Source organism: Neolamprologus brichardi, chromosome 7, assembly GCF_056152115.1.
Source record: "Neolamprologus brichardi isolate AB-2024 chromosome 7, ASM5615211v1, whole genome shotgun sequence".
NCBI lineage: Eukaryota > Metazoa > Chordata > Actinopteri > Cichliformes > Cichlidae > Neolamprologus > Neolamprologus brichardi.
This window is the reverse complement of record NC_142110.1, coordinates 14,583,376-14,606,921: the sequence shown is the minus strand read 5'-3', so window position 1 is coordinate 14,606,921 and position 23,546 is coordinate 14,583,376. Positions and strand designations below refer to the sequence as shown.

At 39.6% G+C, this 23,546-nt stretch overlaps 1 protein-coding gene across 4 annotated transcripts; it reads left to right on the top strand.

The window, feature by feature from the left end:
- The first annotated feature begins 2,280 nt into the window (after positions 1–2,280).
- Positions 2,281–23,332, top strand: myrf (myelin regulatory factor). Of its 4 annotated transcripts, none has more exons than XM_006789233.2 (27): positions 2,281–2,904; positions 10,674–10,764; positions 10,895–11,176; positions 11,634–11,695; positions 12,321–12,543; positions 12,639–12,718; positions 12,907–13,021; positions 13,663–13,858; positions 13,958–14,034; positions 14,129–14,239; positions 14,333–14,438; positions 16,838–17,038; positions 17,209–17,317; positions 17,488–17,597; positions 17,679–17,839; positions 17,929–18,001; positions 18,110–18,192; positions 18,775–18,843; positions 18,950–19,033; positions 19,245–19,312; positions 19,425–19,499; positions 19,577–19,804; positions 19,974–20,067; positions 20,364–20,426; positions 20,708–20,813; positions 20,995–21,069; positions 21,206–23,332. In XM_006789233.2, the coding sequence occupies exons 1-27, from the start codon at positions 2,853–2,855 to the stop codon at positions 21,287–21,289; spliced, it is 3,078 nt and encodes a 1,025-aa protein (XP_006789296.2). In that variant the 5' UTR covers positions 2,281–2,852; the 3' UTR covers positions 21,290–23,332. The 4 variants fall into 4 exon arrangements, with proteins under 4 accessions (XP_006789296.2, XP_006789295.2, XP_006789294.2 ...); XM_006789232.2 differs by having other exon boundaries at positions 12,639–12,739; positions 14,333–14,423; XM_006789231.2 differs by having other exon boundaries at positions 12,639–12,739.
- The last annotated feature ends 214 nt before the right edge of the window (positions 23,333–23,546 follow it).

The following is a 23,546-nucleotide window of genomic DNA, read 5'->3' as shown; positions in this document are numbered from 1 at the left end:
TTTTTTACTCTCTTTAAACTACAAACGTTAACGTCGCCGCCTGCTGGTGGGAAGATAAAACTACACTCTGGGCCTGGCCAGAAAAAAAAAAACCTTTATAACTAACATATGAAATGGAAAATAAATAAAGTAAGTAAAGTTAAGTCATCAATGGCTGGACTGGACCCTTTTAGATCACAGGTGTTGGCTTTCAGATTAAAGCCTATGTTTGATACCACTGGTATAAACTGTATTGCTTTTTGTTTTATTGGCCCTGGTAATTGCGCTTTTTTTACTGATTAAATGCTGAGACACCAACATCTACTGCATTTAACGATAGATTTAGCCATCTTAGATAGAAATACATTTTTTGTATGGTTTAAATATAATAAACTACACATCAGAAAGACATGCTGAAAGGGATAGCAGGGATAGCAGAGTAGGTAGAGTTTTTGCCCCATGATCGGAAGGTTGGGGGTTCAACTTCACTGGACGGCTACCCTGAGATACCCCTGAGCAAGGTACCGTCCCTACACACTGTTCACCCACTGCATCACTGGGTGAATGGGTTAAATGCAGAGGAGTAATTTCCCCACAGGGACTAACACATACACATTTTGTAAGAAAAACAACAGAACCATACATTCATCTATACCTTAAATAAAACACATACGTGTTTAATGAGTGTGTGGATTTGACTTGGCCTCCAAACACTCCAGATCCCAATCCAAGGCTCATTCAACTGAAGCCTTGCCCCACTGACCACACTGAAAAGCCAGATATTTCCTACAGGAGCAAAAGCAGAGCTAAATGGAGTCCATAGATGCTGGATTTTAATTAGGTCACTGATTGCTCACTTGATTATTAGGCTATAAAAAGTACAAATTGATTCTGTTTTGTTCATATGTTCCAAGTGGCTAAACAGTCCATCAGTAAACCGGGTGAGAGTTGGAACGCAGGTCACAGGACAGTCTGCCAACAAAGTTTTTAAATTTGGAGTATCAGGATATAATTTGTCATTATTTTTGTTGCTAAGGAAGACATTCATGATCAAAACCTCACCCCACACTTAACCACACTCCAAAGTCTCCATATGTCTTTGTTCGCAGGGTTTATTTCGCCACAACATGTAAGATTTGTGCATGTGTGCGGCACACTCATTCACACACATACAGTTCGCGAGCTATATGAGATAAGACATACAGAATACCAAAATGAACTGCTTTAACATAGCCAGCTGTTTCATTGTCCTCCGCAGCCTCTATCTGTTTCTCTTTCTTGCTTGTCCTCTGAAACAATCTGCATAGTGTGGCTGGAAGAACGGAGGCGTTGTTGTGGTTGAATGGAGGAAAAGCAGAGGGGCGAAGGGGTGGAGAGGGAGATGGTCCAGCTGTGGGGGAACAAGACAACACAACGGCATCTCACATGTGGGGGAACGGGGGGCGGGGTGGGCGTCAAGGCAGCGGGGGCTGCACACAGTGGCATTGTTATAAGGGGGAGGGGGGGTGGGATGCAGCTGATAAGGTTGAGAGAAATGGATCATTCCTTCAAATCCTCCCCTTGGGAAGCTTTGACACAAAACACTCCTGTTGCTGCTCGTTTAAGCTCAGGAATTCAAAAAGAAGTCTTTTAAACCACGAAACTGACTCCAGGTCAAAGTTTCACAAATGTTTTTATTACATGAAATGAGTGAGAAAATGTTTATTTTGGGGATCATAAATCATCTCCTGCTGAAAGCGAACTTTAAACTGTGCTGATCAAGTTCTAGAGTGCCCTACTCTGAGCTGCGTGCTGTTTGTGATCATGGAAAAAAAGGTGTTTTCTCAGTCTAGTCAGTTATATATTTTTTTTTTTCCCAAAATCACAAATTATAGATTTAGTTTAGAGATTATAATATGATTAACAGTACCTGCCAGCCCACTATTTGATTCTAAAAAAAAGTTTTACACACAGAAAAATAAAGTGGCAAAAATAAAATGATGATTTGTTTAAAGTTATTGCCCATAACTTGTTTAGGAGCATTATAACACTGAAACAAAATAAATAAAAATAAGATCTAGTTAAAGGAAATAATCAGTTGTTTTGTAAAGGGATAGTGAAACTAAAAGAAAACCACTTGATTCCAACTCCAAGTTAAAACAAAATAATGATAATAAGAGTGAAGCAATGCCAAATTTATATTGAAACTATCTGTAAAGACAGACCACAGAGTCTCTGGGTCCTCACAGAAACTTTAAAGTTTTTTCCTTTTTTTCCCCCTGGGATGTTCGCAGCAGCACATCCCTCACCTGCCTCAGCTCCTCTCCTCCGAGTCTGCTGCTCACATCCTGTCTGAGAGGGAGAGGCAAAGGAGGAAGAGACTCAACCTGTAGGAGTCAACTTTAACCCTTTTAAATTCTTTTCTAACTTTTCATTTAACCGTCGACTTTTTTCTCCCAGTGTCCCCCAGGAGGCTGCAGATCGCTTTTAAGAACGCAAACCAAACATTACTATAAAGCGTGTGGGAGCTGAAGGGAAGGCGCGACTAAAGGGACGTTTCTAATGATTTTCTTACAGAGACTTTTAGTGACAATTTAATTGAAAAAAAAACAAACAAACAAACAAATCGACCGAGACTAAAGCTTTAAAGTTATATTCAGCTGAAACGGTGAAGAACATACAGAATATTAATCCAGTGCCAAGGTTTGATTATCTGAACAGGAGGAAAGAAGTTCTTCGCAAACGGTGGATTAAAGCGCAAGTAGAAAAAAAAAAAAGTCGCGATAATTGTAATCTAGAGTCCGGGATGTTCGTGTGAATGTTTTCCCGATCCGAATTGATTTGGTTCGGAAAAGGGGAGACTTTCATGGATTTTTTATGTGGGACCCGCTAGGATGGACCAGGACGTGGTAGATGAAACAGAAGCGTTACAGAGATTTTTTGAAGGTAAGACTTTCTGATTATTATAGTTTATTATAAAGTTTCTTCTTAAAACTTCAGAGAAAAGTGGTCTTTTTAAATTTATATAACCCGACCCTACTTCTAGAAAACTGGATTTCGTGAAGAAAATAAGCCGCGATCTGTTTTTGAATATTTCTTTTTGTTAATTCCACTTTTACGCACAGCATCAGTGTGAAAAACGCCTCCGCTGTTTTAATTTACCGGATACGGCAGGTGGTTAACATGAGATGATAGACTGGGTGGTCATATGAGAAAGTTTCTCTTTCACAGTAAATGTTTCCTATTTGCTGCCCTCCTAAAAAATAATTATTATATTAAAATTAAATTAAAATTCAGGAGGGTTAACGGGTTCGGGGAGAGTGGGTCGGTGGGTGAGGAGGTGGGGGCAAAAGTGCTGGTGATGGGGAACAGATCAAGTAAAACTGGGAATCCTAAGAGCAAAAAATGAGTTGGAGGAGGGTGGGGTTGAGGGTTGAAAGGGTGTAGGAATTCAAGTGAAGATAAATGTTGTGTTTTGTAAGTGTGCTGCAGGCACAGTGTGTGTGTTAGAGACGCGATCATCATGTTGCAAACAAATGTGTCACGTTAGCCAGCAGTTCTGCTGCAAGGCTTTGGACAAAATCAGTCTTCAGACTTGTATTTCGTGTAATTTCAGCTGGTAGACTTTATTTTTCTAAACTGATGTTTTTCTTTGTTTGGTTTCTGCTGTGACGTTGACGTCCTCAGTTGAGCTGCCTGTCTTGAGTTCTATTATTCAGTCGCAGTTTGAGTAATTGCCTGACTTCATGAGCCTTTTTTCTTCTCTGAAATTTCTCATCACATGTGGCACAAGAAAACCCCATTATTCAAATTACAAGAGTTTCCCTGTGTATTGAGTGACTGTGTAATTTGTGTAAATAATAAAAGAACAATGAAGACCAAAAAAAAAAAGAAACACAACAGAAGGGGAAAAAAATAAGTCAACATAACAAATTCACACTTTACCAATTTGTTTGTTTTTTAATTGAATAAATAACTTTTCCAGGCAGTGTCAGGTGCACATATACAAAAACACTCTACATGACAAGTTATCTGTGAAGAGGCTTAGCACTTTATTATAGTACACACTTAGTGCTGACTTAAATATACACAGCCATCCATGACTGTCAGAGGTTTCTCACCATTCTGAGAGGAATTTAGTGTGTTTACATTCTTGCTTTGGGAGTAAGAGAGATGTTCTTACTTTGGCTTTATTTCAGCCGCTCTCGCTTGGGCTAAAATGTCAACTTGTCCATGAGAAGTATAAAGTACGTGCTTATTTTCCTCTTTCTCCTAACTACCCCTTATGATTTTGATGCCACAAGTGTTCGTCTGATATTGAATTGAAGATTTGACTTTAAAGTGGAGTGAAAGTCGAAAATCTGCAAATCTGAATACATGAGATAATTAAGCTGGGGTCTTTCAGTCATGCCTGAAACACAAACAGACGTGCACGCACACACACAGCTCTATAATGGATTTTAGCACCAGGTAAACTGTTGTAATGGTGAAATATGTATACATTCACTTTAATGTACATTCCTGGCATAGCCCTGGTAGCTGTTAAACGCAATGAGGTGAGACTGGTGTTTCTCCTCGGGTATTTGGCCTCTCGCTCTCTTTCTCTCGGACTCCATTAGAGTGACAGTTAGCAGACAGGGCGAGGAGGTGAGATAGTGCAGGCTCAGGGTGGAGAGAGACTGGCTGGGTTGAGGGAAAACCAAACGAAAGCACCAACCCCCTCAAAACTTGACCTTCTCCTCTCTGACTCACTATAGTGACTCGAAGTCGAGCCGTGTGTGAGCGCAACGTTTAACAGTAACATTTGTTGCTGTTGTCTTGGGTTTCTCCATCAGGTAAACGAACGACTGCTTGAATCATCTGTGTGAGATTTTCCAGCCTCAAAATGAGTTCGAAATTTGGTGGAGAGGGAAAAAAAGCGTGGATCCAGTTGACGTTACAAGGCGTGTTAGCGGGCCTGTGTAGCTGCACCTACACAGAGGAATCAGTGACGCCTACCTTACTCATCAAATCATTTTCTGTAAAATATTTTCCCAATTAAAAGATTCATTACTTTCTTTTCAAAATGACACAAAGAGGCAGCACAATCACACAAAAAATAAAGAAACCCAGCAAATTCACACAGTTAACAAGCTGGAACCTTGGAACAAAAGGCCACGAATGATGAAGTGATATAAAAAATATTGCTAATGAATGCTGCTGGCTTTCCAGGCACTTGGTTACAAATCAGTTTCATCACTTTCAAACGTACTCATGCAGATGGAGGATGCTGTTATTTCTGTATCTGCCAGAAATAAAGAATAAAAAAAAACAATCTTTGAGCCTATAACCACTTAACAAGTCTAAAGGTGGATTAATAATGTTCTTGGTTCAAGAGCAATCCATGACCTGGGTTACTAAGTCCCGCAGTACTCCCACAGTCCCGGTGAATAATGGATAAGAAGGCTGTCACTTAGATGGTTCCTCTGATTCATGGATTTAGCAATGAAATGCTGGTTTATTGTTTTTGAGCAGCCAGGCTTACTGCGCTTACAAGTGGGTTCTATTTTTCATTGTCCCGCCCCACTCCCTTCACTTCAAACTGCCATCCCACTAATCCTCAGGTAGCGAATGTTGTTTACGGCTCCACTCGACATCAGGAGATTAAGTTCATGTTTGTGTGCAATAATTTGCAGGCAGGTAACAGATAGTGTTAACAGAACAAATTTGCTGTGAAGACTCTGCTTCTTATTGGATGTTTAGACAGCATCTTCCATATTTTATTAGTAAGCAATAACTGAGGTCTTCTTTACTTCTCTGTGTCTAAACGTGTTATCATAAGAAAACCTTTTTTTTTCATCATCTGCTACACGTTGCTCCGCATCTTATCTTTATTCCTCTATTTTTTCCCCTTTTCAGTGTCTTCTCCCTCTTTTTTTCGCCATGCTCTATAGCTCTGTCTTGCGCTGACCCTCGACCTCACAGTTGCAGTGTTTCGCTACTTTCCTGCCTCTCTCTCTGTGTCCCGGTCCCAGCCGTGTTACTCCTATAATCTCCTGAGCCAGGTCCACCGGTGCGACCAGTGCTTGTATGCGACAAGGGCTGTGTGTGGTAGCCTGGTACAGCCCTTTCTCATGACTGGGAAATAATCCTCATTATAACAGCCTTTCTCACACACACACATGAACATATACACAGTATGACACACACACACACACACATTTAGGTACTCTAATCTACGGCTTTCAGGTCTGCAGGAGAAAGGTTTTTTAGCCCGAGTAGGGAAACATGTAAAAAATAGACAGGAATTGTTCTTCTCATCTTCTGTTTCAGGTGTTTTCAACTCAAGGACTTCAACATGCTTTGGCTACGTGCAGGTACTCTGAGCCGCTCTGTCCGCTCTGTTTCTGTCTAGATTCAACTTGTTAGTCTGCACCCAACGAGGGGGCTTTCTGTTCATCTCACTCAATAATATCTGTGTCCAAGGGATGCTCTGCACTCTTTTAATGGTAACTCTGTCATGTAAACAAATAGAGAAGACCAGTAACCTTAGAGTTATGTCCAGCTAGTCTAACACCTTCTACTGATGATTTCACACATTAACTGTAATCTGTAGGTGCTATCCCCATGTCTCTGGTTTGAGCTGCATTTTTGAGAGCAGCTGAGTTATTGTTAGGCTGTGCGCGTGGATGAAATTGACATTATCTGAATGCATCAGGGTTTTTTTATTGATTTTTATGGGGAGGGGGCTAGTTCAAATGGGATGGTGAAAAACAGATAAATAGAGAACCTTTTTGCTAAAAGCAGGCTTATATATCAATGAAATCCCAAATCCAGACTCTTTATTTACAACTAGCAATGAATACTTTCTACAAATAAAACTTTAATGCTTGTTTAAAAAAGTTTTTTTTTTTTTTGTTTTTTTTTACTGTAATTATTATTGTTGGTTAATCATGCATTGTGTTCTTGGTGTGCGTATGTGCGGCCAAGTTCACTGTAGTCCAACTGTTTGCTAATCAGGTGGACTTTGTTCACTCTTAGTTAAGATACTCACTAAGTGTTTAATTATTAACATGTTCATGCAAGCACATGCAAATCTCATTTGGATGCGAAAATCAATAACGTTTAGAAAATTTGTTGAAGATTAGAATTTTTTTTTTTTTTTTTTATTTGCTTTTTTCTTAACTGTCATTAACCTTGATAATAGTTTATATATGTGTCCTTCAATTGGAAGTGGTGCCCTTGAGCCCTCTGTTTAGGGAAAAAGGAGGGAAAAACTGAGGAGGAATCTCTGTTCAAGGATCTAGATGTTGCATGTAATGGAAAAACAGCCCAGTCGATTCACACTGTTGATGATAAATGTATAGTTTGGAAAGATGTTAAGACCGTGTTCCAAGAGGATGATGAGTAACCTTGATGTGGTGCCAAAAACAAAGCACCTGAGTAACATGACACCTTTAACTGAAGAGGTCATGTGACTCAGGATTCTAACTTCATGATGCTTTGACTTAGCACAACCTCAGCCAAGGCCGCTGTCCTATTTTACACAGGGAAGTGATGCCGATGCAACTTGGGAGGTATAATTTTAAAAAAAAGAAAAAAAGAAAAGAAAAGTGGAAAGAAAAATTTAATTTGTGCGTTTAACCAAATGCTATGAGTGAAACTGTGATTAACAAGCATTCCCACACTCAGTCCTCTGTCTTTACAAGCAAGGCATTGAAATGGTGGCAAAACACACACACTCATGAGCATAAAAACAAGTGCGTGTTCACATGTGCACGCGTATGCGTACTCACACAGGCACACACACACACATACACCCCTCTCAGCCCCTAATCTCTCAAAGGGCGAGTCTGTATCGAAGTTGGACTGACAATCACTTCAGTGTTCCTCACTGAGCACAGCTGGACAACGAAAAACATGGAGGACAGGGAAATGTATACATCCAGTTCACAACAACTGAAGAGAAAGTGATTTAATAATCAGTGCATTTTTTATTATTATTAATACACAAAGTGATGGGGTAAAGTTGCAACAGTGAAAGTGTATTCAAATCCTGACATCCTTGTCTGACAATAACTGAACTTTACTCTTGCTTTAGCCCCAATATTTAGACCTGTGCCGTTGTACTGGTGTCTCTATCGGGTGTCCAGTCTTTATTTAAGTCACAGTCGTTTGATTTTTATGTCATTTTGTGGTTTCTGACATTCGTTGTATCAGGTTTGAATCGCATGTTGCAAAGATTTTACTTTTACTTTCTTCTCAACACAGTGATAAATGGAGCTAACTGTGATTTTCCATTTATTTTCTAAAGTCGCTGCTTATATGGACAAACAAGTTTTAACTTAAACATATAGCTCCCTTTAACCCTGTGAAATTTCACTATTTAGCTGTTCTTCCACTGCTTTACTGTTAACTGGACTGCTGCAACACTTATGGTGTTGTCAGCTGGAGCAGATAGCTGTTTTTTGTTCTGTTTTTTAACACAAAGACTTTTAGTGAAAGTGGAGGAACGAAAGAGTTGGTAGAGCCCAAAACAGAAAGGGAGCAAATATTAGCTCTACATTATCTAACCGGCCACAATGATTTTTCAATTTGCCCACGAGCTTTTGCTATGCCAACCTAAAAGCTGACATTATCCAACTATTGTATTCCTGAACTATTTCCATCTCTGCTGAGTGAAAAAGAAATAGAATAACTGCAGATTTAAGTAATTGAAGTCCATAAATGTTATGTTAGAGACAAAGTCATAATTCAATAAATACATTTAAGTCACATCTCTGTTTGGTAGCGATCGGTTTCTACTGGGCAGAAAGATGGTCTGTCTCATATTTTCACCTCAGTTTTCCTCTCTGTTTTTCCGCTATAGCTAGAACCCTTAGACATTAAACTTGCATTCTGCCCATCCTGCCCCCCTCTCCCCCTTTCTCCTTAGCCTCCATCTATCTGCCCTCCCCTCTCCCTCTATCTCTCAATTTTTTCTTATCAGTCCTGCCAGCTCAAATTTACTGCCTCTTTGGGTGGGGTGCACATCTGGATCTTATTTAAGGGGAACCATCTTGCTTTTCTCCCTTTGCACTGGCATGTATTAGGAGACATTCACCATCTGTTTCTTTCCAGTGAAAACAAGACAGTTGACATCATAAATAGTGCACCATAAGGATTTATGATGTCAAACTGTCGAATTTTATTTGATTAGCTTGAGACCAGCGGTTTAGTCTGTTGCCTTGATGATTTTTTTTTTTTGCTGTACACTTTGGGGTGTTTACATATTATTCAAAATACAATGTTGTCTAATAAACTGTTTGTGGTGATGAGTCAAAATGTTTTAAGTGGGTTCAGAGAAACTGTGGCACGAGTACTATAAAGCGACCTTTCTGTTTGCTTTCAGGTAAACTGAACAAAGTTAGTAGATGTTTTTATTTTAAAAGGAAAGTGAGAAACATTTTCCAATGTTAACACAAAAATTCCTTGCATTCCCAACTGAGTAGCTGCTTAATCTATCAGAGGAAGAGTATGTGTGAGTGAGTGTGTGTGTGTGTGGGGGGGGGGGGGGGGGGGGGGGGGGGGTTGGGGTGAAAGAAAGAGAGAGAATGAGCAAGAGAAAGAAAGTCCGAGGTTCACTGACCACCCACTATACCAGCCCCTTCCCAACCACACTGTGCCCAGCACAGTTTGGGGCAATTTTAGTGACAGCTTTAGCAAAAGTCTCACCTTCGTGTAATACTTGAGATGAATGTTCTGTTTGACATAGTAAATGCCAGTTTTTATAACCTGGTTTATTCTTTTCTAAATATATCCATAAGAATGTGCTCGTCCTACATATTGGCATTTTAAAGATTAGGTGGGGTCATGTGTTTGGGATTTGTGAGGCTTTGCCTCGAAAGGGTAAAAATGCCGCAGGGTTGGAATAAGGAATAAGGATTTGGAAATGATTGAAAATGTGTTTCTAACTCACCTTTAAGATGAACTTAAATTTCAACAAAGAAGAAAAATACTGGCAATAAAATCATGCTGTCATACTCAAACAAGTGTATGCCCAAAATTTTGATTGCATGTAAATTTTCCATGTAATTTCATTACAGAAGTACAATATTAAACATTCAATTTAATGCAGTCTGGTTAAATTAAATTGACTTGATTTGTACACATCCAGTTTGCATTAAATATTAATTATTTAAACAAGTAAACCTTTGATTTTATATGCTTAAGCAAAATTAGAATTTTTCCCTGTTTAGAAAAAAAAAAATTCTGAGGATTTTGTCCAAGCTTGAAACGGTGACGTAAAGTGATTCCAGTTGCTTTGCGTAAGATTAGAAACATGCTATCCATTTGCCATTCCAGTCTATATGTGTAACCACTTAGTGGCACTGAATCATAAGCATGTAATGATAACTACCAGATCCTAGTTGCTCACTCCTGAAATGATGATGTTTAAATTGTTTAAAAGCCAATCAGAGCTCTTCTTTTTCCACGATTTTCAATTATATGTTCAAGAAAACATAACGACCTTTTAATCCATGAATGTGTTAATACCAAATGCTCTACTGAGTTTATAATATGTTTTAATGTTCGTTTTGTGTTATGTTTTTAGATAGGGAATGGTTACAACACAGGCTTATGTGGAAACCGCAACTCTCGTGGCACTGAGTGAAGTTGCTGAAAGACTCCTTTTGCTAATCCCCAGATGCTCTCTATCTCCCCCCCCCATGTTCCCAACCCTCCCTTCACCACAGGTCATGATATTACCAGCTCTCTGGAACCAGCCAACATCGACACCAGTATCCTGGAAGAGTACATCAGCAAGGAGGACGATAGTGCTGACATGTCAGTAGGGACTCTGAACCAACCCAGCAACGTCAAAACAACATGCGCCAACCACATCAGATCATGTTGTTACAAAGGAATTTGTTTTTCCTGATAAGGCTAATCGCTTTTTCTTCTTCTTTTCTCCCAGCTGTTTCTCAGAGGTCCACAGCACCCCAGGACCAAATTATTCATCTCCCCAAGCAGGAGTGTCCTCCTCTGGAGGGTTGGTGTGTGGTGTGAGCCCCCCTATTCCACTGCGCCAAGGAGCCCCTCCACCTGGGCCCCCTAGCTGCCAGAACGCCTACCCCCCAGGTCCATCGCTGGGCCTCCGACACGGCTACCCCTGTCTGGCACAGCAACAGCAGCAGCAACACCAGCAACAGCAGCAGGCTCACGTCAAACCTGAGCACAGGGGCCATTACGCTCCAGGGTGAGCACAATAGCATGGCGTTAGATGGATAGAGGTACAGGGAGGACACAAAACATAACGTGAGTTGATGAAAAGGAGTGTAGATCCTAGATGCTCTTGGCACCTCACAACCTACAGCTCCATTATGCAATCAATACTTAATCAAGCGTCATTTGAACAAATAAAGCTTCAGACGCTCAAGAGGGGGAGGGAGACCGATAACAGCCAGAGAGAAAGAGAGTCAAATTACGTCCTGCAAAAAAATTCAGACGCACACATCTCGTGTAAAGGGCTTGTACATGAGAGTGATCCCAGGTTCTGCCTTAGATATAATGGCAGTTAGAAAACAAGAAGAATGCATGGGGACGATTTCTAGCACGGTAGAATTTTAAATATAGCTCTGATTGTAAAATCTTGCTATTGTTAGTTTGTGAGGGTAACATCTACTACCTTATTTGTTTTTATATTTGTTTATTAGGACACTACCTGAGTCACCCCCAGACTCCAGCTCAGAACCGTACTCTCCCCAACAGGTGAATGGTGAGTAACAAGTGTTTTTTTTTCTCTCCTTAAAAAGAGAAAAGTCAAACGAGCTCCAATAATAAGGAAAAGAAGTGGTGCTTTAAATCAAAGAAAGCGGGAGAAAATATGAAAGGTTTACACAGGTTAAACTTCACTTAGTCAATATCTGTTAGTCATCAGTTTGGTGTGTTTGAACAAGCAGAAACTCGAGTTCATTTGCAAACATTTCGATACCTAACAAGACACTAAAGGAAGCTGGTGTCTGGTATTTATTAATGTTTTAATATTCTACATTTTCTGAAAACGTTCATTTCAGGTGCACTTTTCAGTTCAGCGTACAAGCTGAATACCGGCCGTGCCCAAAGTCACATTTCTATGCTGCTCAAACACCTGTGTTGGTATTAGTAAAAAGGTGTGGAATGGTGTTATCTGATGGGCACCCCTTCAGTTTGAAACAATAGAAAAAGACCTTTAGCCAAGGTTGGAGGACAGAAGAATAAACTGCAGAAAGAAATGCAAAACAGGAGGATTGATATGTAGGAGGAAATTTACATTCTGAGTGTAAAAAAGGAGCCACAAGGGCCGACAGTTTGTAGAACAATGTAACCATAATTCTCCTTTCCCAATGGGTTTTTTTTTTTAGATCCTCACATGATCAGGACCATGACTCCAGAGAACATGTGCCACATGACTCCAACGCCGCCTCTCCCGCCACACGGGCACTATCCCAGCATGCATCGGGACATGTACCTGAAGCCTGAGCCCATGATATCCCAGTACCCCATTGGACCGGCTGCAAGCGGAAGTGGAGACATGCAGCAGACGCAGATGCTTCATCAGTTACTTCAGCACCCTCAGGGTCAAGAGTGAGTCATGACGATGCACAGGGTTGAGGAGTTGGGGGGGATTGCGTTGCCCAGAGAGAATGATGGCTAATCTTTACAATTTCTTTCTCTCACAGCAGCGTTCCTGTTCATCAAGCGAAGAAGAGGAAGCACTCTGACTCTCCCAACAGCACCCTGAATTCCCAAATCCTCACAGGTATCATCAAACAAGAACCAGGTAGGCAGGCATCTTCTTTTCCCCCCATCCTCACCTCCTCTACTTCACCTTCTCTCCGCTGCCCTTAAACTCTAACACAGATAAAGACGCTTACAGAACAGATGTGAACATTATTAACACTCCTTGGTCACCCTTTAATAGCCCACATTTCAAACTGTTTTTCACAGGTTTAATGCAGGATGCAGACAATGCCTACCTGGACCCAAATTATCAGTGCATTAAGTGGCAACCTCACCAGCAGAACAAGTGGACGCTGCTATATGATGCCAACTGCAAAGAGCTGTGGGTGGAAGTTCACTTGCACACATTGTAATGTTAATTTGGAACGAAAAGAGCAGAAATACCCCCACAGAGGCTCAAAAATGAGAGGAGTCTTAATTAGTTAAATGGATAATGTGAACAAAGTGTATAGCGGGAGTGCCAAAGGAATAGGAGTGTTGCAAAAAAGGCCTCTAAATTCCTCAGTGGTGAGCTGTGCGGGGGAGTGACGAGCACAGGGTTTCGGCTTAGAAAGGCAACGTGAGGAGGGGGTATAGGGAAAAAAAATTAGCGTGCACCTTCTTATGCACTCACAGTGCCAAAATAAAAAGAAGTATAGGTAGGGAGGAGGGTTAGAATGAACTCACTAGACCTTTCCGATATGTTATCAAAACCACCTGGTTGACCATCACAACTTTTAGAAAGCCATGCCTACTTAAAACAGAGAAGAAAGACAAAGAAAAAAGTCTTTTCATTTATTATGAAGTTATTTTTTTTTATTCAGATCTTTTAGGAATCTCAAATACATACACCAATTTTAAAATTAATGTTAAGGACAGATAAATCCACATGCATGTCTTTATCTTTAGTGATAAACATACAGAAACTATGACGTTTCCTGTGTGTTCCTAGTGTTAAGATGCTTTCTCTTTCCCTGCTTTTAGCCCGATGCCAACCTACCGTGTCGACGCTGACAAAGGCTTCAACTTCTCCTTAGCTGATGATGCTTTTGTTTGCCAGAAGAAGAACCATTTTCAGGTCACGGTATACATCGGCATGCTTGGAGATCCCAAGTACGTCAAGACAAGCGAAGGACTGCAGCCCATTGATTGTTTTTATCTCAAACTTAATGGAGTAAAGGTGAAGGCAACATCGAGGCAGCAGTATTGTGACTGGCTATAGTATTTATTAGTTCTGTAGTATACTGACTGCATGGGTTATTTCTGCCTTCACTGCCAGGTGGAAGCCATGAATCAGTCCATCAGTGTGGAGCAGTCGCAGTCCGACCGCAGCAAGAGACCTTTCAAGCCAGTCCTGTGAGTTTGAGCTTTTTAATTGAGAAACAGTTAATAGCTGTAGTGGTTTTGTTTTTTCATTTTTAAATAATCTCTTGATTTTTGTCTCTTTCAGTGTCACTTTGCCTTCAGATCAGGTCACTAAGGTCACAGTGGGACGGCTCCATTTTAGCGAGACCACAGCAAATAACATGAGAAAGAAGGGCAAGCCAAACCCTGATCAGAGGTGAAAAGCCACTGCACGTAAAAATACCACACGCTTTGCTCACAGGCCAGGTTCTGGTAGTCACATCTACCTCGGATTATTCTGCCTTTCCAGGTATTTCATGCTGGTGGTGGCACTCCATGCACAGTCCCACAATCAGAGCTACACTGTGGCTGCTCATGTGTCTGAGAGGATCATCGTCAGGGTAACGTCTGGCCATGTCTGTCTGCTTCCTACAACAATCATATCCCTTGTGAATGTGACACCTTACTTTTTGTCTGCTATGCACACCTTTCTGTAATACACTATTTCTCACATCATCTTCTCTCTTTTCTGTTCTTTCCATTAGTTTTATCTGCATGCTTGTAATCTTCATTACACCTCAAATACTTTTGTTTAGAAGAGTTCATATTATGAAACAAAGCACATTGTTACTGTCTTGTGAAAACTGTATATCTTTTTTAAAAACCTACTATTCATGAACTAAGTACAACAGTCTGGATTTATGCTTGCATTTTAAATTCATCAAGTTTTATATCTTTTGAATGTATCTAAAATGTTAAAATCCCAAAATTTTTTTAAACAATTGTTTTTGCTGGACAGTGACAGTGTTGTCATTAACCTACTCAGATAGCAATATTTGCTTACAATGTGGTTCTCTTGTGGTTCACGTTTAGCCTTTACTGACAGTGATGAGCGTTGCTATCTCAATTCAGCCACACCTTAAACAGTAACCCTCATTTCATTATATTTTGCTTCCAAAGAGACAGACTTTCTTGTAATTTTTTAAAGTGGTTGTTATGACGCTCCCACACTCATGAAAGCCATGGCTTGCTGTTGATTGGCTGCCATGGGAGAACCATCAGCTAATGCAGGGTACCTGTGTCTTGCAGGCTATAAAAGATGGCCCAGATGAACTGCTCAGTCTCTCTTCTACTCCACCTGACACAACCTATTGATGAAGTTTTGATTAGGTTATGTTTATTACATCATTTTATATTTTAATATATTTAAACTCTCTCCTTATCACCTACTTTTACCCAGTTTGTGACAGTGGTCTTGAGCATTCTTATGACATTGGCTTCCCCCCCCCCCCTCATTTTTGTTTGAGTCTTTGTACCTGATGTTTTCAGAATAATATTTTGTTTTTGTAAAGCCACACACATACCTATAACGCGTTAAAAAAAATCACTTAACTGAAGGGAAGATCCGGTGGTGTGTCAATTTTAAATTGTATCTTTAGGCACTCACTACCAAACAGATCATTTGTTTCTATTTCTTCACTCAATTTTACAAAAAATGCCAAAAATAACATAGTTTGATGGGGTTAAAATAGCATTTTTGCACCAACAAGGTGATTTCCACAGAGCTATGAGACAAAAACTTGGCACATCTCAGCATGGTGTGGAGCGTGTTCTTAAAAATGTATGAAAACTGGACAATTGTAGGACAAAACAATAAGTTAGCATATAAACAGCGTCTTAAAGTCATGTCCTTAAAAAAATATACTGATCCATCTACTGTTTACTAAAGCCTGACCAGAAATGACCCCAGTAAAAAGATGTCAAGAAGCCTTCATAGGGAAGTGAAGCAGGGAGAAAAGGTTGAGGTACGCTAAACTACACAAGACCTGGACTAAAAATCAATGGCAACAGGTCTGATGGGGTGGTGAATCTTTAAATCTTCAGCAATATGTTCCAAACTCATGGTTTGGGGCTGCATTTCAGAAAGCGGTGTTGATTTTGACAGCGGTCTTGTCAAAATTGATGGAAGTATGAATGCAGAAAACTCTCTGATTTTGATCTGCCATGCAATACCATCTTGAAAGCCTCTGACTGGCTTCTTTTTTCAGCATGACCACGATCACAGTCTGTCATGAATTGACCTCCCCAGAGTCTGAATCTCAGTATTATTGAAGCAGAATGGGTCCATCTTGACAGAGAGCAAAAATATAAAAAATGAGGGGTGGCTTGAGACTTTTGCACAACACTGTATATGAGCCAGACCATAGGCACATCAGGCCATTACAACATTTGACACTGATATAATTGACTTATAAGTGGCAAAGGTAATCCTGACATATCTAATATGTATGCTATCTGGGTAGATTTGTAAAGCATATGATTACAAAGTATGATAGCAAATATTAGAAGAGCTTTTTGACTGTGACACGTACATTTGCTTATTGTTAGACAATGACTTATTAAACACTAAATAAGCTTGTCTGCTTTCTTGCAAAAAGCAAGATGAGAAGATGTTACACATCTCTGCACGGTAATGCCGGTTAGCTTAGCTTAGCCTAGCATAGCAGCAATACAGAACTGGAACAGCTTGGTTACTTTTGGTTGTTTGTATGATGTGTTGCCTGTCCATGTAAACGAATGAAAAGTGTTTATAGTTGTAAGGCAGAGTCATCATTTTATAATGACTCACTTAGAAAACGTCTGCTTGGATCGTCTTATCTTGTTTGCAGGAAAGCAAATAAGCATATATTCCTAAATGTCAACCTGTTATTTGGAGCATTGCACCTATCTTTAAAAAAAGCTTTTTTATTATAACATTTTCAAAATCCCAATCACAGGTTTTCTTTGTGTCTCCTTCTTTGCTTCTCTGCGACAGGCATCCAACCCAGGCCAGTTTGAAAGCGACAACGAGGTGCTGTGGCAGCGTGGACAACTGCCAGACTCAGTTTACCACCACGGGAGAGTCGGTGTCAATACAGACAGACCGGACGAGGCCCTCGTTGTCCATGGCAACCTGAAGGTCATGGGCTCCCTTGTGCACCCATCTGACATCAGGGCCAAAGAAAATGTCCAGGAGGTCAGGATGGCACTCACAGTACATGTGTGCCTCAAAACTCTCAGCGTGTCATTGTGTGTTTTCAGCACACCATCGTGAATCATGCCATCCAAGTCATGTCATGTTGTATTCTTCATCTGCAATGTTAGCGTTGTGTTTTCATGCCATCTGCACATTCTGTCTGCGTGTAGGTCGACACCACAGACAATTTAAAACGGATTTCTCAGATGAGGCTGGTCCATTATCAATACAAGCCTGAGTTTGCTGCCACCGTGGGCATAGAGAACACTGCAGAGACTGGTAACAACTTCATAAAAAAAACTGTACAAGTTTAAATCTTGCATTTCAGCATCTCATTTGTTTGTACAGTATATCATGCTATCATCTCAATGTCTTCATTTAGTATAAGTCCATTGTTAAGTATATCCTGCATTAATCTGTGAGGGCTTGCTTGGTGTATCCTTCTGCAGGAGTGATTGCTCAAGAGGTTCAACAAATTTTGCCTGAGGCAGTGAAAGAGGGGGGTGATGTGGTGTGTGCAAATGGAGAAACTATTTCCAACCTATTAGTTGTCAACAAGGTAATGAAAGTTCAGGCATGCATACAGTACCGTGCTCAAAGTCATTACCATCAACTCTGATTGCTTCCTCTAATTGCAAAGGAGCGTATCTTTATGGAGAACGTCGGAGCGGTGAAGGAGCTGTGTAAGCTGACGGACAACCTGGAGACTCGTATCGATGAGCTGGAGCGTTGGAGCCGCAAACTGGCCAAACTGCGTCGCTTTGACAGTATGAAGAGCACCGTGAGCGGGGGCACGGTCAGGTAAGAAAAATTCATTTACACATTATCACACAATGACAGTATGACCGTAAAGGTTAAAGAAATTACTTGTGTTTTTCTTGTTAATGTAGCCAGTCAGGAAGTTATTTTAGCAGGACAGGAAGTGGCCCACTAAAGAAAAAGACAGTCAAACCAGGAAGCAAGGTGCGTGATGATACTAGTGTTTTTTTTTCTCCCTTCGTTATTGTTGTTATTGTTCTTTTTTTGAAGTAAAATGTGCTCATTTAATTACATCTGATCTGCTTATTGCAGAATTTGCCTCCAGATCAGGGCTGCATCAGTCAGAAGTTCATGCAGGGAACCATCCTGGCACTGGTTGTGGTCATGGCTTTCAGGTTAGAGGAGATAATGTGTTTGGTGAGGGGACATTAAACCCTAGACTATATTTAAAAGATGGAAATAGACACCATTCATCATCCATTTGTTCAAGCCCCAACTTTATGCCTCAAGTTGAAAATTTTGGCTGTTTTTTTCCCCTTTTTCTAAAGATCACAAGCAAGTGGTGGATCTCTCTGAAAAATGCATGCTCTTATTACAGTGATTTAATACGCTATACCTTAAAGTATACTTCGCTTTGTCATGTATTTTACTCTAAAAGTATTTCACTCAAACCGAATAAGACTGAATAAAAACAGAGTTGAAACTACCAACTGAGATGATAAACTCAAAATGTTTACCAAGTTCATAAATTAAGTGAGAAAAAGAGCTATTTTCTGATAAATTTCTATGTAACTGTACTTCTTGCTGCAACAAAAGGAGTCGCCCCCTGCTGACCATTATAAACAATGCAAATGTTTTTAAACCAGTCAAACAGCAGATGCAACGCCCATCTTTTTTATATTGTCTATGAGTGGGCCAATAAAAAACGGATACATGATATGATGATGTTGATTTATTGGATCTTTATTTGTCCACAGTGTCATTTCCATGTCTGTCCTTTATGTACTCACTCTTCACCACAGAGGGGATGTCACTGAGAAAGATGGGTATGTGTTTTTAACACACAAACACCTAAGTCTTGTAGTAAAATGAAATTCATTTTTCACTTCTTTGTTAATGCCTTTCTATATAATCTGTCCCTGCTTTCTGTAGCTATGTTCCTTCCTGTGTTCTCTACATCTCTTGGATGCCCATCTTCACTGCCACTATAACTGTCTGTCCACCTGTCTGCCCATGGTACACAATCAACACCCAGTCCTACTACTCAAATTTCCTGATCTGCTCTTTCAGTCTTATCTTTGATTGCTTAGTAGGGCGTTTCTTTTGTTCTGTCTGAAAGGAGATCATGAGTCACATATCTAAGCATTCTTAAACTGTCTTTTACATTAAGTGTATCATTACTTGAACTAAACCATGTCCTCCTCCTGTACCAATAAATCTGATGCAGGTCAAGAGCTGAAGTGGGATCTTCCCGCAAGGGTCCAGATACTCCATTGTCCACTACCCTTGCACCAGGTGAGTGGAGGCTCTTATCAAATGACCAAGCGGGATCAACTTTCACTGTTAAGTAGTAGTGTGAATAGTTTTGCTTATCTGATTTCATTCTGTTTCCTCAAAACTCCTGCAGCTTGCTGTTCAACCACAGCCATAAACAACCAATCAGCTGCTGTTTCAACAATGAGTAACAACCAATCCACACCAGGTATCAAAGTCTCTGGTAATGTGAAAAAAGTCTTGTTTCTGAATGTCCATACACATATATTATTTCTCCCTCTCTAGCTTTTAGCAGCCTAGTTCCTACACCCGGCCTGATTAACAAGAAGGCCAAGTCCAGACTAATGGACAAAGATCACAACAGAAACCGTCTGAGTCACACATCAGCACCCATTTATTTTGCCAAGTCCAAAAGGCCGAGCCCTGAAGAGACGGATGCAGCGGGAGCCATCAACCGTCTTCCTGGTGGGCAGCATCCACTGCCACGCAGACAACGCAGCCTGCACACAAAGGGTAAAAATCACAGCCCAGCCAGAGCACTTTCTTGACACGCATAATATGCAGTATGCAAACACAGTAAAGCCTTTTGTTTGACGATGGCAAACAAAAATTGTCTGCATGCTGTACAAAGGAATGCTATTAGTTTAGCGTCTAATGCTATTTTATTCCCTCTTTTTTTCAGGAGTGAAATCGTCTCCCTCTCTCAGTAGCTTATATATCATGGAGACAAACCAAGAAATCAAACTGCAAAACTGTGCAACAGCAGAAAGCTGCAGGTAAACACACAAAGGTTACTCTAATGTAGAGTTATGTGTACATTTTCACTATGAAAAGCAAGTAAACACTAAAAAGAAAGAAACAAGAATAGTTTTATTGTGCCTTGGATGTTTTTGAACCCTATTGTAGGGATTTATTTATTTATTTATTTTTTGCTAACATGGCTGGAGTTGGGAATATGGTCACTATCAATCCAGTATCGCTTCATCATCTGGAGTGTTACGTTATCAGTGCATTACAACTTTGCATTATTAATGTTGCATGTTAATGCACCTTTTCTCTGTCTCATCTCTAGCTACACGGTATCACTTCATGGAAAAAGAAATTCCTCCATGTCACAAATCACGTTACACATGACGTGAGTACGCAAACGCCATCTCCAATAACAATAGCAAAGTTTTGATTTATAAACAAATGAATTCATAGTAATGTTTTACGTTTCCTAGAAAGACTTGTGGGGTTTGGTACTAACTACAAACTAAGGGATGGAACTACTGTAGCTGCTTTCTCATGAAATAATTTCTGATACATTAAGCTTCAATTTGCACATTTACATTTTCAACGTTCAACATGCGAGATATTGTTGGGAGATTATCAGGAAATAAAAGACCAAGATAAAATAAAGCTTTACCAACACAGGTCTACGAACAGCTTGTGGGTACGACAATGTGGAGCCACCAAGGGACGTTTATGCCCCAACCACACAGAAACACAGCTCTATAATGAACAGAGTACATCAACAAAGGTACTTAATGGCATTTATATATTCCTCATCTCTCATATAATGAAAATATTTTTCATTGTTTTGTCAGTTGATGCTGCCCTAATTATATAATACTGATATTGAACAAAATATTTCCTACATTACTGTAATTTTCTCATTTTTTGAATGAGATATTCTTATGTTCTTTCTGCTTCTCTCTAAGGGGACTCATCACTTGTGGTCGGTGCCTGTGCTGCCTTACCAAGACATCACCTATCACTTTCGTGTCTCCCTGTCTGTGAGTAACCTGGTCCTCCAAAACATACAGTCATCGTGGATGCTCTTCTGCGTTCTGTAATCTTTTCATGGTTTTTTTGTTAAAGTCAGAAGTGAGTAATAAATTCTGTTTTTCTTACACTCTTTTTTGTTAACAGAGTGACAGAGTGAGCTGTGACACTGAAGGAAAATCTACACCGTACTCTGACTACCATTTTCTCATAGAAAGCAGCTGCGTGTGAGGAAGCAGATGATGCATCCCAGTCCCTTTACAGTATACCATATTTCTCCATTTGTATGCGGTTATGATGGGATCAAGTTTTGTCTAATTATTGTACATTATTTTAAAGATATTCAAACAGAGCAAACGATTTACTGTACCACCACTGTAGTCCCTTTCATATGTATATGCATTAAGACATCTCCTTTTGCTGTGATCACTGGAGTTTGAAACACTGTATGTGACTTTTTTTTTCTGTCACTGGAAATGTTGATGACTGAAACTGAAAACTGTGTCGTACCACTGTTAACTGCTAATGTAAAAGTAACGCACTTAGTTCATAGCTCAACAATTTTTATTTTTTAAATTTGTTACTCGTCACTATGTCTTCCATTCCTAATATAAGCCGTAACATTGTTTTTAGCAGAATTTTCTAAATCAAGTCCAGGCTACGATGTTACAACAGAAGGCACTGCAAACATACACTATGAACCTGTATGCACAACAAAACCAGTCACAACTGGTTTGGAAGAATACTTTTCAATACTTTTATACACTGGAGAGGAGATCACTGGCTTCTGCTGAAGGCCACGGTAAATGGTTGCAGCTAGCACTGAAAAGATACCTCAGTAGTGCACAGTGTCTGCAGTGGGGCTTTGTGCTGAGTCTGCAGCAGTTAACTGTACTGCCTATCCTAATGCAGCCCCTGACTAAAAGCCGTGTACAGAGGTGTGTACACTCTGTGGCATTTCTGTCTCAATCGTGACACTGAATTAAACACCAAGTTGTTACATGTTAATGCATATTACTACATAGAAACTGATTCTTAAATGCATTAAAAACACCTCAAAACCTCTGAGCTGTGCACATTGTAGCAGATTCCTTAGAGGATATATGTTAAGACTGGAAAACATACAAATCACACGAAAATAACATGATGCACTGAGAGCTCGCTGAGTCCAGCACTGACAATATTTCAAGAAACACTGGAATAGCTTACACTGTATCTTGCTAACTGGACAATGCTGGTAAGGCAATAAATATGAATATGAAATATGTCATTTCATGTGCATGCCCAATCAATTTCTCTAAAACGGTACATTGTAGCTGAGATGCTGCTCCAGCTTGGAAGTTCTTGTCTTAATGCCTTGATCTCAAACCTATGAGGAAATTCATTTACACACATATAAAACTGGATTCTATACACTGGACTCTTTCCTCTGTTTTTCTGGATGTTTTTTAAAACAATTTTTTCCTTTACAGCTATATGCAGTGATAACACGTTTGATATAACTGATTTGTATTATGTTTTCTTTTTGTATTAGCTTCTCTTGTCTCAAAGGAAATCTCCATTTAACTTCAGACGTTGTGGTTTTGTTGCATTTACTGAAATTTGCTTTTCAATCCTTGTCCCGTATGTGTCTTTATGAAGAAAAAAAACACACATTTATATTAAATAGGAAAAGCCATCAGATAAAGTTTATGGACTCTGTAATAATATGAATATTCTGTACATGCTTTCACTATAATTATTATGACTTCAGTGGGTATATGGTACTATTTTAGCTTATTTATAATTCACCAGCTAGCATAATGAAACCACTGTAGCACTTTTTGCACTGTATATATATATATATATATATACGAAAAAGGCTTTTGCTGTATCCAGTGCACCAGACTGGTGTCAGACACTTTGGTAGAACTGGGTTGTTTGTAACTGTATAGCTTCATATTTTTTTGTCACTACCAATGCTCCTTTTTATCCGGTGTGTTTTTAGCATATTGTTGGGGTTTTTTTCTGTTTGTTTGTTTTTTTGTAGTTGATTTTGATATCAATAATATATTAACTTTCAGCTACTGGAGCCAAGGAATGATTGCTAAACATTAAAACATGCATATATTAAAAGCCCATGTGTAAAGCAAAAAAACAAAACAAAAAAAAAAAACAAAAAACGCAAAAGACTAAAGCTCAGTGACTACATTAATATCACTACTTTTCATTTTCAAAGCTTTTGTCAATAAATATGCTGTAACACTATAAATGCATGCCGTAAATAAATTTACTATTACATTTCCTGAGGTTTTATTTCATTTTATGCTGTTTAGTCTACCTGCTCTATAAGACCACTATGGACGTGTATGGAATAATTTTAGTTATTATCTCATTATTTTCACTTACTAAGTATCTTGAAAATTTCCCTCACTTCTAAGTGACTGTGAAATTTCGAGCTACTAACCCAAGATAAATCAGAAAGAAACAAACGGTGAGCTGAAAAATA

Bases quoted from the DNA above. Each gene is read 5' to 3' on its own strand.
- myrf (XM_006789231.2), top strand. From the start codon at position 2,853: ATGGACCAGGACGTGGTAGATGAAACAGAAGCGTTACAGAGATTTTTT. The intron at 14,439-16,837 runs GTCTGTCTGCTT...TCTCTGCGACAG, and splicing joins TCAGGGTAACGTCTGGCCAT to GCATCCAACCCAGGCCAGTT. The intron at 17,039-17,208 runs GTCAGGATGGCA...GTCTGCGTGTAG, and splicing joins CCAAAGAAAATGTCCAGGAG to GTCGACACCACAGACAATTT.